At 35.6% G+C, this 17,434-nt stretch overlaps 1 protein-coding gene across 1 annotated transcript; it reads right to left on the bottom strand.

The window, feature by feature from the left end:
• Positions 1-892: 892 nt before the first annotated feature.
• On the bottom strand, positions 893-16,714 carry LOC126979111 (uncharacterized). Its single transcript, XM_050828322.1, has 3 exons — positions 16,625-16,714; positions 5,874-7,610; positions 893-904 (listed from the first exon to the last, which is right to left on the bottom strand). Exons 1-3 carry the CDS (start codon positions 16,712-16,714, stop codon positions 893-895), a joined length of 1,839 nt encoding a protein of 612 aa, XP_050684279.1.
• Positions 16,715-17,434: the final 720 nt, after the last annotated feature.

Below are 17,434 nucleotides of genomic sequence, written 5' to 3'. Positions count from 1 at the left end.
TGGAATTTTTACTCATAATCCAAAAGTGATGGAAATATATCTCTATTTCATCCTCCAATAAGCTCTCAAGCTATAGTTTTTATAACGTTTCTAATTTCAGAATTAAATAACATTAAGAGCGCTTTTGCACTACCTCCGATCCGAATCCGATCCGCATCCGTGAAAACACGGTTGTAGAACTATGTCTACAGTTGACGGATGATGAAAGCAGGAACTAGTGCGTAAACTACAATAGAAATAGTTCTACGACTACATTAGACCGTCTTTCACGGGTACGGGTCGGTCTCTGATCGGACGTAGTGCGAAAGCGCTCTATTTCAACAGCTGAATAAATAATAGAGACAAAAATACTAATACTAATAATAATAATATCATGACGCATTTAATATCTCACGTGCTTGTTTTACCAGTGGGAGGCTCCTTTGCACAGGAAGCCGGCTAGATTATGGGTACCACAACGGCGTCTATTTCTGCCATGAAGCAGTAATGGGTAAACATTACTGTGTTTCGGTCTGATGGGCGCCGTAGTTAGTGAAATTAATGGGCAAATGAGACTTAACATCTTATGTCTCAAGGTGAAGAGCGCAATGTAATGGATGTGAATGGATAGGGCGTATCAATTATCATCAGCTGAACGTCTTGCTCCTCTCGGCCCTTATTTTCATAAATAAATAAAAATATTTTTCGTGCACCCACACCGGTCGAACAGTAACGGTATTTATTTCAACCCGCTCTTTTGTGTCAGAAATAGAAGTTCTGACGGTATAGTCCCGGACAAATACTGCACATGCACTTAATGCCTCTAAAACCAATAACCGACAGAGTCAATATTTAATCTAATACATATTACAGCAGTATCTCGTGGCTTACACTGACGCTTGAAAATTGCTTTTCAAGTCCACGCCTGACGACAGTGAACCATTTACGAAAAACTTAATGAATGTCACCCTGAGTCTTCGTATCCAAGCAAATTATAGATTCAGTAGAGAAAATGTTATTTATTCTCTGTCCAAGCCATTTTAACAACCTAATAGTATTCATTTGATGAATTTTATTATGATTACATTTATCTTAAAACAAAGTCCTCCGCCGCGTCTGTCTGTCTCCGTTCGCGATAAACTCATAAACTACTGCACCGATTTTCATGCTGTTTTCATCAATGGGTAGCGTGGTTCTCAACGAAGGTGTTAGTATATAATTTATAAAGTTTTATATACATATTTGTATACATTAACGATATTTGTTGGAGATATCGGAAAAAAATAAGCTGCCTGGGAGCTTTCAACAAAAACGCTACCTTTTGAGATATTACAAAATAATTTACGGTAGTATTGTGTATCTTATATAGATCTACAGAATAAATTGCGATGGCATATGTCTATCTCTTAAGGATCACATATATATCCATTTTAATGATCAATTATAAAGCAGTAATGTAAAAGGTATTTACTCAAATACGATATTAATCCTTATCATTTCATTACTACATACTTTTTGTTCTGTTTCCGACAGATCCCACTCTTATTACTTTATTGGTTACTATTTTTGGCAAATAACGCGTTCCCCGAACAATGGAAGGAGTCCATTATTATAGGCATCCTAAAACCCAACAAACCTAAAACCAACCCTAGTAGTTACAGACGTATTGGTCTGTAACTACTAGGGTTGCTTTTTTAAGAAACTTTACGAAAGACTAATTCTCGCGCGTCTTAATCTTAACATCGCGGAACTTAACCTGATACCCGACATACAGTTCGCGTTCAGAACCGCTCACTCGTGTCCCCAGCAGGCTCACCGACTCACCGAGTACATTCTCATACGGTGTCAATTCCACGCTACCACGGCAGTCAAGGACACACATTGTTTTGATACCCGTCGAGACGTTAGTCCTCGTGCTGCAAACGTTTCACTCCACTCACACTCGCATACGGACTGACGTACACCACATATACAACCACAACCACAACTTACATACATACAAACAAACATACATTCAAACATACACACCTACATTCACACTTACATACATTACACAATACATCACCGCACTCGCCGACGAGTGTGTTCTTCTCAATTTTTCATCTTACATCTTCATCATTTCATCTTCATCACCATCTTTTCTCCTTCCCACAAGCACACAGCCGGTCTGAGGTTTGAGTCTCCTCATGAGACGCCCGCGACTGTTGTTGCGTAGTGTTTGCGGCCTCCACGGCCCACGTCCTAAGTCGCTGTAAAAGCCTTCAGGGCTGACAGCATAGAGGAGGTTTTAAGTCGGGGGTGACACCCGAGTCCGACATATGGACCCCGTTTCGGGGTCTTAAATACGTAAATGTGTTTTCGTCCTCTCCAAAAAAAAAAATTAAGCATTCATTACTTTTGATTGACCATCAAATAGGGTGAAACACTGCCCAGGTATAACTATATTTATAATACCCACTAAATAACACAAAAATTGCAGTCATAACTTTCAATGGAATAATGAATATTCATATATTTATTCATTATTACGACATAAAAATATCTTTGAATATTACCTGTAATGCGTGTTTACAAACGTATTTGATTATTGGATAAAAGAGTTTCAGAGGGAACATAATCCAATAATCCCTTAAAGAGCTTATCATCGTTGCGTCCCGATCCCATTATCTGAATTACTGATACAAATGATCGACAGTTCCTTTGGGACGTGCCAAAATGGTTAAATTAAAACGAAGTATACTTTGAGTCGTAAAATTTGTTGTGAACAAAAAGATATAAGGCTAGAAACAAGTATGTACCCGGCAGTATTCCACTTTCATCCGTAACGAAAGAGAATTCATTCGGAAGACATTCTATTAAAGATAATGTTCAACAGAATATCTGGAAGCTGTTTTTGAATTATTTCGCGTAGAATTAATATTTTCTAATACAATAATAACCATGATATTTATCTGTATCAAAGACACGCGACCGGAATGTGCCTCTTAATTATATCAAAAATATACCGACAGACCCGACAGACGTTGCCTGTACACACGTGTTATATTAATGATATTATAGTATACTTTTGGAATAATCGGAACAATTCTAGTTACTTATTAATTATAAACAATTATTTTAATTTGATTTCTGAACGACGGGGGACACTTCAAAGCAAAATCAAAATCGTTGTTTTTATTTAATTCCGAGCATTTTCATATTTATTCACCTTTTAAACCTTCTCTGGAGTTCCACAATTAATTTAAGACCAAAATTGGCCAAATTAGTTCAGCTGTTCTCGAGTTTTAGCGAGACTAACGTACAGCAATTCATTTATATATATATATAGATAGACTAGCTGTATTTATATACTACTAGCTGACCCGACAGACGCTGTCCTGTCAATAGAACCAAAAATATGATAACCTAAGTATTTAGGAATAGTGTAGTGGTAGTAAAGCTATAGGAAATCAATGACTTCATAATATATAGTAATAAAATGATATGGATTGATATAGAATTTGTGTTAACAGCTTTTACATTACCGCTTTATAATTGCCAATTGTTAAAGTATTAAAATGGATATAGTTTGTAATCCTTAAGAGATAGACATATGCCATCGCAGACTTTTCTGTAGACAGAATATATAAGATACACAATTCCATCATACATTATTTTGTTATATCTCAAAGGGTTTAGACATCGTTTTTGTTGTTCCCAGACGGCTTCTTTTTTTCCGACACCTCCAACAAATATTCAGCAAGTTGGCATACAGTTTTAATTCATTTTATTATTGGATCTGTTGTTGTTATTGCCTCACAAATATATACTTTTTAAAGTAAAAACTTATTAAGCCACGCGAAGCTCTTGTTTTAATCTCGTCCGGGCTTAGTCGGCTGGAATCGGCTAAGGTAGTGCAATCAGTTATAGCAAAGTTTACTATAGCAATTTACACAACATTATAGTATGATATTGTTAATGTTATTAAAACATTAAAAATAAGCAGTGTATTATTAAAATCGCCTTGATGAAGTTTTCACTGATGTCGTATGTATTGAGCACATATCGATTAGTCTATTAAAAAGCCTAAAAAAGCATTTATTTCTAATAATTGATACCTTTAGAATTCTTTTTGATGTCATTTCTTATATACTAGATACTACTACCGCTTCGGAAATGGCGCTCTGAGAGAAAAGAAGCGACGCAAGAAACTCTCCCAGCATTCTTTTTTTTGCGCTCTTTTCAATAAAAATATATCATTTCTATCGCTATAAAGTAATCATATTCTAGTTCCAGGCTGTCCGATCACTTAGATATTCAGCTGTGGAGTAATAGGATTTACGACAGAGCCATTTTTTAATAAAACAATATTGTAAGCTAAACGAAACTATCGTGTAGTTTACACATCATTTTTTTTAATTTCATTATAAATATATTTACACACACACACACACACATACTCACGCCTTGTTCCCGTCGGGGTAGGCAGAGACAATAGAATGCCATTTGCTTCTATCCTTACAAACCTCACGCGCTTCCTCTACATTCATTACTCTTTTCATACATGCTCGCCGGTTGCGGGTGCTTCGGACCTCTCCTTTTCTCAAAACGTCCCCAATTTGATCGACGAATGTTCTACGAGGTCTCCCGCGACCGGCTTGCCCACACACACTTGCCTTATATATTTGATGCGTCATTCTTTCTTCACTCATTCGCTCCACGTGTCCAAACCATTTAAGCATTCCTTTTTCAGTCCTTGTCACAACATCCTCTTTCAAACCACAGCGCGCTCGTATTACCGCATTCGGAATTCTATCAGTCAGTCTTACCCCACACATACTACGCAGTGATCGCATCTCAACTGCGTTAATTCTGCTTTTATGCTTCTTCTACCATACCCAACTCTCACTTCCATACATTAACGTGGCGACAAGCACTCCATTATGTACAGCCATTCGCGCTTCTATTGGCACAGTCTTACCGTTTATAAAGGCATGCAGCGCTCCATTCACACAATTTCCCGCAGTCACTCTCCTTTCAATATCACCTTCATATCTTCCGTCTCTTGTAAACATGCTACCCAAATATACGAATTCTGTTACTTGTTCTACCCTTTCATCTTCAATCGTGATAGTACACTCAGTCAACCTTTCATCCTTCTCAAATACCATCACTTTCGTCTTTCTTGCATTTACTTTCAAACCTCTCTCTTTAAAGCTCCCGTTCAAACAGTCAATCATTTGTTGCAACTCATTTACCGATGATGAAAAAATGACTTGATCATCGGCGTACAAGAGGCACTTAACACACAACCCTTCCATATTGATTCCACATTGCATTTCTCTCACATCATTCATGCATCTATCCATGAATAGGTTGAACAACCAAGGCGACGCTACACAACCCTGTCTGACACCTTTGGAGATATCAAACCAGCCCGTATAGGCACCATTAACACGAACACAGGCTTGAGAATCCCTGTACAGAGATTTCAGAGCCCTTATCAGAAAATTGTCCACCCCATACATAGATAAGACCTTCCATAATTCCTTTCTATTCACCCTATCATATGCCTTTTCCAAGTCTATGAACGCGCAATATACTTTCTGGTTTTTTTCCAGACATTTTTCAGTGATGCAGCGTAAGGAAAAGACTTGATCCGTACATCCCATTCCCTTCCGAAATCCCGCTTGCACATCCCATACCTTGTCATTAGACACATTCATTACTCTTTCAATCAATATTCTGGCATACACTTTTCCAACAACACTAAGAAGGCTGATCCCGCGATAATTTTGACATTCCTGCTGCGAGCCTTTGCCTTTATAAATTGGGACAATCACTGCCTTCGTCCAATCGTCTGGAACTTGGCCCTGTTTCCAACATAAATTAAAAAGGCGATGCAGCAGGCTCACTATTAGTCCATCGCCAGCCTTCAACATTTCAGTCGTCACTCGATCATACCCAGCAGACTTTCCCGACCTCATACCTCTTAACGCTTTCATAATTTCATCCAAACCTATTTCATCACTCGGGTCCACAAACATATCTATTATCTCTTCCTGCTCTTTTTCACTTACATCTTTCTCGTATAAGTTCTCAAAATAATTCTTCCAGCACTCTAGTATCATACTTTCTTCATGTATGACCTCACCTTGTTCATTCCTAATCAGTTTCATAGATGAATTTATATTTGTTCCCCGCGCTTCTTTCACGAGTTTCCAAAACAGTTTTATATTATCTCGGAAACTTGCGCCGAATTGTTCCTTATATTTCACCTTTTTCTCATTCCTTTTCTTCTCTATACATTCTTTAACTTTCGCTTTCACGCATCTATATTTGTCCTTGATTTCTTTAACATTATCTTCATTCATACCGCCACTCGCTCTATTTGTTGCTTCTATTGCCAAGACATCCAGCCATGCTTTTTTCTTTTCCTCAACCATTCTTCTAGTTTCATCATCCCACCAGTCGGCATTTTGGCATTTCTTGCGCCTTCTTTTACTCACACCGCATACATCATCAGCACATTTAATAATGTTGGTTTTAAATACCGACCATACATCATTCACACTTTCCTCATTAACATCACTCCAGCTTTTTTCTAGCCGTTCACTCAATTGCTTTTTATACATCTCTTTTACTTGATGATCTTTCAATCTTTCCACTTTTATACGATCTAATTCAGTAGTTGACCCTTTTGATCTATGCCGCCAGCGCTTAAACAAATCACTTATTCTGCTAATTACCAAATAGTGATCTGTGCCGACATCTGGTCCACGATAGGCTCTAGTATCCACTACTTTCATTTTTATTCTTTCATCGACTATCACAAGATCTATCATACTCCTTAACACAACATTGCCTTCCTTCTTTTGCCACGTGTACATATGTATCATCTTATGCTGAAACCACGTATTCATCACAGACAGACCCATCTCCACACATATATCTAACAAGTATACGCCGTTGTCATTCACACTCATATCCCCAAACGTCCCAAGCACATTTTCATACCCATCACGCTTCACTCCAACCCTTGCATTGAAATCTCCAAGCATGACAATACGTTCATTCAACTTACGCAATAACAAAACCTCTCTCGTTTGTTCCCAAAATTCTTCTCTTGCCGCCTTACTATGGGAAGAGTCCGGAGCGTATACACCTACCAAAAATAGAGGTGTCAGACCTACTTTCAATCGGACCCAGATAAGGCGGGGACTTACGCACTCATACTCTCGCATGCATTCTGACATTTGCTCTGAAAGAAGTATACCGACGCCTTTACTGCCATGTTCTTCATCTGGAACTCCCGACCATATTTCTGTGAACGGGCCGCGCGTCAGTATCTCTTTCCCTTTACGTTTTGTCTCATTCACACACAGCACATCTAATTTTCTTTCATTCATTAACTCGTAAATTTCATCCAGTTTCTCATTCATTCCTCCTCTAACATTCAAAGTCGCAAAACGGCATTCCGATGCCCACTTTCCGCCCCGGCGAGAACAATTTGGACTTAGGTTTTGGCGTGACGTATGGCGAATATCGTCGCCGCCTACAGCTGTTAGGTTGCTCCCCCCAGAATACGAGGAGCAGCCTCGTCCTGCAGATACAGGAGGAGGAGGGGATTCTCCGGCTCTGCCGGTACCCCCCTGGGGTACAGTTACAGTATTTTTTTTCCTACAGCCATGTTCCCGACGGTAATTGTTTGTTAGGCTGTATGATGTCTTTGGGGTTTGACAGCCAGCCCCTAAGCGGCGGGACAGAATACCGGGTTTATTTCAAGTTTTCCTTCTCTAAGATCGGAGACGTTAAAAGCTTGATGATATTATGGACGTCAAAATACCTTAGTCGGCTTTTACGACGCCTCGGTAAGAGTGAGGGAGGTCTATTCTACTCTGCCGGATACCCCACGGCATATTCTACTCTGCCGGATACCCCACGGCATATATAAATATATTTATATTTACTTATATATACTTCTTATAATATATTAAGATTCGTTTGCTTATTTATGTAATATCTCGACAGTTCAGATTAGATTCTGTAATGATACAGACATGAAATGGTAATATCGTCGAATCGTAGCACGACAATCGCCCTTCACAAGTAGAGTTATCCACTTAGATATTAAGATTCGTTTGCTTATTTATGTAATATCTCGACAGTTCAGATTAGATTCTGTAATGATACAGACATGAAATGGTAATATCGTCGAATCGTAGCACGACAATCACCCTTCACAAGTAGAGTTATCCACTTAGATATTCAAATCTTGCTCGCTGAGCTCCTGTTCAATTTTCCTTGAAACTCGAGCGTAAAGACATATTCATCAAACCACAAATAAATCAGGTTTTTATATTATGATACGGCACAGTTTACATAATCTAATATTCAATTACATAATCATGTCGCGGTGTTTGTAGTTAAACTCCTACGAAACGGCTTGACCGATTCTCATGAAATTTTGAGTACATATTGGGTAGGTCTGAGAATCGGACAACATCTATTTATTTTCTATTATCTATTTTCATCCCCCTAAATGTTAAGGGTGGTCCAAGCCATTTTTTTTTTAATTTTTTGACATTTTTTTTAAATTTCTTTGATTATGAGTCAGCATTAAAAAATATATACAACTTCAAATTTTCACCCATCTACGATCAACAGTTACTTTTGTATCGCGATTTTAATATCGGCAATGCAACGTTTGCTGGGTCAACTAGTAATTTATAAAAATGATAAATAAACAACATATTACATTTGAATTTGGAATCTGTAATGTTTAAATTATGATTGTTCATTGAGTTTTATCATTTTGGTGCCTATATATTGTACAATATTTTGCGATATTAAAATTGAGTGGGGTGATAAAGAGTACTGAATCACCGTGAAAAAAAAAATGAAATTATTCGGGAATAATGTAGTCTAAAGCCATCGGAAATGTGTAATCAAGTTAATGAGTTAAAAATGAAACAAACACGTATTGCCAATTTTTTAAAGTATTAGAGGAGTATTAAAGGGTTCAGACAGCGTTTTCGAAGAGCTAAGCTAACTATATACTAAAACCTTCCTAGAGAACCACACTATCCATTGGTTCAAACAGCATGAAAATCAGTGCAGTAGTTTTTCAGTTTATCGCGAACAGACAGACAGAGGTGGCTGAGGACTTTGTTTTATAATAATATGTTATATTTACATTAATCACTATACTAATAAGAATAGATACAATAGGTAGCACGTGTCAGTGCCGGGTCAACCACGTAGCAGTTAATAATTTTTGTAAAAAAAAATGATGTGGTGTCGTGGGACACCAGGTAGGAACGAAGTTCCTTCGGCTAATGTAGAATCGACACAAATTGCAAAAAAAATCGTTCTAATATTGCTATAACCGTTATCATATATTAATATAATAATATTGATAATATATACACTACTCGCTTGTGTATGCGACTGTCGCGCCTGCGCACGTCTCATTTAACGGTTTTATTCCACGCACTTTTTTCCACGGATTTTTTCTTACGGTTTTACTATCACATTTTTTTCAGTTCGGTCGCGCAGCAAAATCCCTATCCCCTCCAAGCCTGCCGTAAGGAACTTCGTTCCAAAAATATTCTTCTAGTACAGGCGTGAACAAAAGTTTCCTTTGTTTCTTTAATAGCTCGAACTTGGAACTAACTATATTATATAAGAAGTTCTCAACCAGTATTACTATATAAAAAGTTACAAAGACTATCTACTTCAGATGGTTCTTGTGCGGATTATTGAATTTCACCAACATAAACGAGTAAAAGCCAGCTGTGTCCACTTCGTAAGTGATCTAATATTTATTTATTTGCTTATGAATGAAACAATATTAAAACAGTTTAACAGATGCATGCTATTTGGCCATTCTATTTGTTTCATATCCTTCTTCTAAGTCAAATTATTCCTTAATCTAAGTTCAACACTTTATAACGTGACCAACGCTGTTGTTATTGTGCTCTTCCAATTCCTCTTGTGTTACAACCGAGAAAGGGGTACGCGGGTATCACATAATGTCAGTATGCTCGTTTTTTTATGAAAATAAGGGACGAGACTAGCAGGACGTTCAGCTGATGGTAATAGATACGCCATTACATTACTCAGGATTCTTGATAAACCCAATAATTCTGAGCGGCACTACAATTGCGATCATCACCTTGAGACATAAGGTGTTAAGTCTCATTTGCCCAGTAATTTCACTAGCTACGGCGCTCTTCAGACCGAAACACAGTAATGTTTACACATTACTGCTTCACGGCAGAAATAGGCGCCGTGAGTCCTCCAATTTCATAAAATAATAATAATATTGTAATAAACAAAACATCACTAATTCAACTTTATAAATATGAATAAACACGTTTGCAATTTTATAGAGAATGTGTATAATAACTCTTCACAATAATTTGATAATACAAGCAATCTATTACTTGAAGTACTTATGATCAGGAAAATACAATATTTTCTGATGGTTAAATTCGGTCGCTGTTTTATTTTTCAAATAAATCATTCATTATAATGTACCGAAGCTCTGTCTCTCCAAATACAATTGATTTATTTCATGTGTCCTGGAAATATTGCGTGAAACTTGTGTAATGTTAATTCATTTGATACATTACATTGTACTCAGCTTTATATTCTAATAATTATGTTTATTTTTAATAAGATTAGAGTATGGTTATGCTGTTATTGGAACTATATTTTTGCATACGATGCTCTCATTACATATTACTTTACCTATTATCTAATATATAAAATTCTCATGTCGCGGTGTTTGTAGTTAAAACTTAAGCTCCTTCGAAACGGTTTCACTGATTCTCATGAAATTTTGAGTGCGTATTGGGTAGGTCTGAGAATCGAACAACATTTATTTTTCATCCCTCGAAATGTTAAGGGTGGTCCACGCCAAATATTTTTTTTTTTTTAATTTATTTGATTATGAGTCAACATTAAAAAATACATACAACTTCTAATTTTCACCCATCTACGATCAACAGTTACTTTTGTATCGCGATTTTAATATCGGCAATACAACGTTTGCTGGGTCAGCTATTTATAATATAATATCTGTGTACAGTCGTGCTACGTAATACAATAATCGTAATTTTAATATCAGCAATAATTGAAAAGTATGATTAAATAATTGAAAATACTTGCCAGCGATCTATGGAGCGCAGTATTATGGGAGTTAAACTAATCGATCGCATTAGAAATACGGAACTGCGCTCCAGAACTGACATTGCTGATGCTGGAGAAAAAACCGCTAGGCTAAAGTGGAACTGGACTGGGCATGTATGTCGAATGCACACAGACTGATGGTCACAGGCCGTCACGCACTGGGTGCCTCAGGACGGGCAAAGACGTCGAGGCAGACCCCTATAATAAGGCCTGGTCGGAGCGGGTACAGGGCCGCTGTAAAGAAAGTAGTGGAATCCGATAAGCTGTTAAAAAACATGATGTCTCCCGCGAAACATATACCTTACTATTGGCAGGATATAGAGTGGAATATAATATATATATATACAACGCTGTGGAATGAGGTTCCTTGTGCGGTGTTTCCGGGACGATACGACATGGGTACCTTCAAAAAAAGCGCGTACTCCTTCCTTAAAGGCCGGCAACGCTTTTGTGATTCCTCTGGTGTTGCAAGAGAATGTGGGAGGCGGTGATCACTTAACACCAGGTGACCCGTACGCTCGTTTGTCCTCCTATTCCATAAAAAAAAAGAGTTGGCGTAAACTATTCAGGAGGAATAATAAAAAGAGCTAATCCAAGGTATTCAGTGTGTGTGCTCGGTGATCACTTGAACACTACTCGTAACTTTGTAAACACGATATTTATGTGAGTGAACTCGGACACGGTTCTTAAAAAATAGAAGGAACAGTTAGAAGTATATATATTGCAGGTATTCTTTGGGGGTATTATGTTTTCTTATATATGTTAAAATTTTATTATAAATTAAAAAATATAAGTTAATAATGTTTTTATTCGAGGTGGTATTATTCGAAGTACCCACTTAAAAAATCCTTTAAACGTAACAGCGAGTCCAAACATTTTCAAAGTATTTCCATTTATAATTTTGTAAGTACTTCTATATCTGACAGCAACATATCAATTGTTGTCACATAGATTCCAACAAACTATATATCAAATATCTTGTTGCTGCATGACAAATTGTTACTCGTTGATAACAGCTCGGATATTAAAGCCGGCTGTCAAAGAGGATGTAAATACTAGCTGCGGTTTTAATAACATCGCATGTGACATTTACACTGCGGCGGGATAAGTTATACAAAAATGTTTACACGGCATTATTATGTTTGTGTCACTTTCCCTGTGAGTTAACAAATTTTATTAATAGCTGCTGTTAATATAATACCTTTATTAAATCCTACTAATATTATAAATGTGAAAGTTTGTATGTCTGGATGTATGTTTGAACTTCTTTAACGCAAAATCTACCGAATAGATTTTGATGAAACTTTACAATAATATAGCTTACACACCAGAATAACAAATAGGCTATAATTTATAAAACTATAGTGTGAATTATACAAAATATAAAAGAAGTGTTATTGTTACTTATGAATACAACTAGCGCCATCTCTTATCAACTAGCAAGCACAAGATCAATATAATTTATATGGCAAAACAACGTTTGCCGGGTCTACTAGCTGACCCGGCAATAATGATCCTAATAAACAAGTTATATGTGTTTATTGACAAAGCCGGTAGAAAGCTCCTCAGTGCAGGATGCTGGTTATGTGAGCAGTAGCGTATTGTTCTGCAAGCATTATTTGTATATTGGCACATATGGGCACCAAATCAAGTTGAATTACTGATTGACTGAGTCTCATAAACATAATTTATATTATTGTTTTATAACTTATAATGAGTAGGTCGGGTCACTTAATTGTCTCTTACTTGCCCCATTGATCGAACCATAAACTAGATAGTTTTGAAATATTGTTTACAATGTGTATTGCATATCTCCTACATACGTAGTTCAAATAAAGTGGAAATGCACACGCCAATTACATTCAGCGTTTTGTTTTCAATGTTTATGATGATAACATATGAATTGGTTGAATATATGAAATGAAATGTTTTATTTATTTCTCTATCCAATTAACTATATTTAAATTAAAATGAAATTTCTAAGCCACTCTGCCATACATACTACATACGTTTATTGTATGTATTTCCTAACAAGATAAATAAATAATTAAAACTTACCCTCTCAACCTCGAGAATGTTGAATAAGTTTGTATTAATAATTGATATAGAGTTGCTTTCATTTCTTTTGATTACTATATTTTATTAACTTACCCTCCTATAATATATTTAGTATTTTATAACTACAGAACAGGAAAAAGATATAAGTGATACTTACAATCTCTTTTGAGCTGGTATGAAAACTACTTTTACTGTAAACACTTTTCTATAAATAGGTACTTAAATACATAATACAAGTTCGATTGTGACTATCACACGAGGAGTCCATCACAGTTGTACAAAAATAATATTTTTTAAATTTGGCCAGAAGTGGTCAGCTTCTAAGATCTCCATATTGGTTTTAATTTGTGTTTTTAGAGGTAATACTAATGCATATTCTGATAAGATTTAACTTTTATAATATGATTCAGTCCGTTGACAAACAGATGGACAGACAACGGAGTTTTAGTAAGTTACTTTATTGGTTTATACTTTGGGTATGGTACACAAAAAAAAATTCTTGTAGCTACTTTTGCATGTATGAAATTATGTATGGTGTATATTCATAGATTATATAATTAAAACAATCACACACATTTTATAGCTTAAGGACGTACACATTAACATTACTATATTTTTATGTAAGTGCTGTATGAAAATCTCCGTTGATTACAAATTTACACTCAATTTACTATGAAAATTTTAAAATGTCTAATGAAGCAGTAATGTGTGAACATTTCTGTGTTTCGTTCTGAAGGCCGCCGTAGCTAGTGAAGTTACTGGGCAAATGGGACTTTTCATCTTATGTCTCAAGGTGACAAGCGCAATTGCAGTGTCGATAAGAATATTTCGGTTTCTTAAGAATCCTGAGCGGCACTGCTATGTTATGGGGAATGCGTATCAATTACCATCGGAAAGTCTAGCTCGTCTCATCGCTTATTGTCATAAAAAAAATATTATTTTAGATTACCATTTAAGCTCTTCAAATATTAAAAATTTTAAAGCCGCTGTAAAGTATGGATAAAACTTTACATAGCAAAATAATTAGCCGAGGGAAGCGTTTATTTGTATGGACCAAAATAATGGTACATTAAATTGAAATTCAGATTGGGAACAAACTTTGACAATTTAGATCACGGAGACACGCCGTCCACGGGATTTCTCAACCCTTCACAGTCCTAAGTTGACTTGATAGCTCGGAACGATCCATTCCAAGCAACTACAGCATTATTCTATTTAAAAACACGAATTTTTTTAATAAATAATTGAATATAATATACTGTAAAGTGGAAACAAATAAAGCTATAGCATTTTATTTAATACTAGCTGACTGAATAGACGTTGTTCTATCAATAGAAAAAAAATTATGAAGTTAATAATAAAATGATAAGGATGAATGTAGTATTTGTGTAAAGAGCTTTCCATTTACCGCTTTTAAATTGCCAATTTTTAAAGTAATCTCAAAGGACTTAGACTGCGTTTTCGTTGTAAGCGGCGGTCTATTTTTTCTGACACCTCCGACAAATATCGTTATTGTATAGAATTGAAATGTAGAGAATTAAATGAACTGTTAAAAAACGTTTGTGCGGGAAAGGTTACTATAGCATAAACGATTTTCTTAATGACACCACAGACTGGGAATGAAGCGAACACCTTCAGGCTCTTTAATTATAAATGTTTATTGTAGTAGTAGCTGTAGTTTTTGACGTTCAATATGTGATTTTTAATCCTATTTTGAATAAAAATATTTGAATTTGAATATACAGAAACTTAACAAACTATATATTAACACAAATTGGTGAAAATCGGTGTAGTTGTTTTTGGTTTTATCGCGAACAGACGCGGCGGAGGACCTTGTTTTAAAATATGTAGTGATATCTAATACTGTTAATTTAATTATATCATATCCTAATAATTTGTTGTTTTTAACTCAATACACAGCGTGTTACTACATATCGTTATATTGTTCTTTATTTCTGATTACTTACTGAATGTTATTAAACAGCTTCAACGCATACTCTGAGATCTGAGATAATAAAATTCTATGTTCTCGACACAGAATTTCCGTATCATAAAGAATTCAGACCATGCTAAATCCACCTACTTTTCGTAACACGTGCATCACATTCTTCATGTAATTTTTCAATCTAATATGCGAATGAATTAAAAATGGTACGGTTAATCCGCTAGTAACATACTTTACTTAATAAAATAATAAATATAATTAAAATTAATGTACCTCAGACTCATCATATTTGTGACTAACAATTCACTAAATATATAATTAATAAAATATTTTGATGGTTGGCTGTAGTCAGCTAACTATCTATTACTCATGTATCTATCATGAGAACTGTAATTTCTTGCAAAGCAATTTGGAAGTATGACGGAGTTCTCAAGTAGCTAACAAAAACGATACACTTTTTAACGCAATAACAGTTCTTTTTTGAAGTCATTTGATTATTCTGGAAGATCTATTTGAAATGACCATTTGCAATTGTTTTGCTGTAGTATTTTGGTTTTAATAATCCAGGTGAATGGATATTTTTGGTAAATTACTAGACACTTGCAGTCCAATATTATCGTTTACAAACATCCATAAAATATATCAACTTTAACACTTCTAAAATTGCGTGGCTGTAACTCAGAAACAGGGTAATTAATTACCTTAAATTGAGATGAATAAATGAAAGATTAACACGTCTCCTCGCTATTATGAGGGAGGATTAGATTCATGTTTAATAAAAGGAAAGTGGGATTCTAATAAATAAAGGGATAAGCCTGCTAATGATGTTGGTAACAGTTAATTAAGGCAGAACTTAGTAAAGCCTTGACTCCGACTGTTGAGTGTCTTTGTAACCTGCTTATAGGATTTCTATACCAACTTTATCTGGAGTAGCGTTTTCTTTAGATAACTTATTAAAAACAAATTTCGTTCTACCTTTTGTGAAGTAACTTTGCTAACTTAAGAGTAATATTTTCACCCTAGCTGTTCAATTGAAAACTCGTGAAAATTTGTATTCAACAATATCTGACAAGACATAGGCGTTCTATATCAATAAGCTGTTTACTTCATCCCAGCCAGATAATGGGGATTCGATAAACCTTATCATTTACAAAGAAAAAATTGCTTCAGACTTCTCATTTATTTTATTTAAAATTCACTTTAACAATCTAACACCTTAAGTAAGAACTACGATTTATTTATAATAAACTGAAATAATTGTAATATTTGGCTCATTTACATCTTCAGCAAGTATTGTATAGTAATAACAATTCTATACAAAGATGTTCTGTAAGAAGTGAACCAACGGAGTGGTAGTGATGTGAAACAAGACAAAGTCAGCACCAGCTCAAAGTCAATTCCTGCGCAGGAATCTTGGATGGCAACTTGGTTTTCAGGATTAGAACTTCCTCAAGACTTAATTGTTACCTTTAATTTCAATATCAGATTTACCACAAGAAGTCTGCAAGCAGATTTGGTAACAGCTACACTGGTGCACCTAATGGTACACCTATCCATTTTTCAAGATAAGTAACAAATTATTAAGTAAGGTTCCTAAATAGGTGAAATGGTTAAGAAAACATTATGAACTCATCTTAGTCCACTATATTATAGGTAAATTAGGAGTAATAAATACCTTTATTCTTTTTTGGTAGCTATTATTTTGATAACTTTCAATCTGGACAATATCTGAGCAAAACAGGATTGCTTCATTTAAATAGGTTTTAAGTCGGTCGCAATCCCTAAAAAAAATAAACTTAATACCTATTATAAACAGCTTAATAAGTGTAATTATTATCAACAAAGTCTGTCCGCGCGTGTCTACCCGCTTGGGTAGATTTATTCCAGGAGAATCTAATCCGCTCAAAGGCACGCATGGCGAGTGTAGGTACATACTATTACATTTAACTTGGCACCAACTTCAAACCTATCAATAGGTAGCACATGCAAATAATAGTATTTTATTAATATTAAAGGTATTAGATTTGCAGAAGAGGTATATTAAATTAAATCTTTACTTTTTTTTTATGGAAAAGGAGGACAAACGAGCGTACGGGTCACCTGTTGTTAAGTGATTACCGCCGCCCACAATCTCTTGCAACACCAGACGAATCACAGGAGCGTTGCCGGCCTTTAAGGAAGGTGTACGCGCTTCTTTTGAAGGTACCCATCTCGTATCGTTCCGGAAACACCGCACAAGGAAGTTCAGTCCACAGCTTTGTAGTACGTGGAAGAAAG

This window comes from Leptidea sinapis, chromosome Z, assembly GCF_905404315.1.
Source record: "Leptidea sinapis chromosome Z, ilLepSina1.1, whole genome shotgun sequence".
Taxonomy (NCBI): domain Eukaryota; kingdom Metazoa; phylum Arthropoda; class Insecta; order Lepidoptera; family Pieridae; genus Leptidea; species Leptidea sinapis.
Note: the sequence above shows the minus strand (reverse complement) of the source record. Positions and strands in the feature narration are given on the sequence as shown.

Bases quoted from the DNA above. Each gene is read 5' to 3' on its own strand.
- LOC126979111 (XM_050828322.1), bottom strand. From the start codon at position 16,714: ATGGATAGGTGTACCATTAGGTGCACCAGTGTAGCTGTTACCAAATCT. The intron at 7,611-16,624 runs GTAACAATTAAG...ACTGTACCCCAG, and splicing joins ATCTGATATTGAAATTAAAG to GGGGGTACCGGCAGAGCCGG.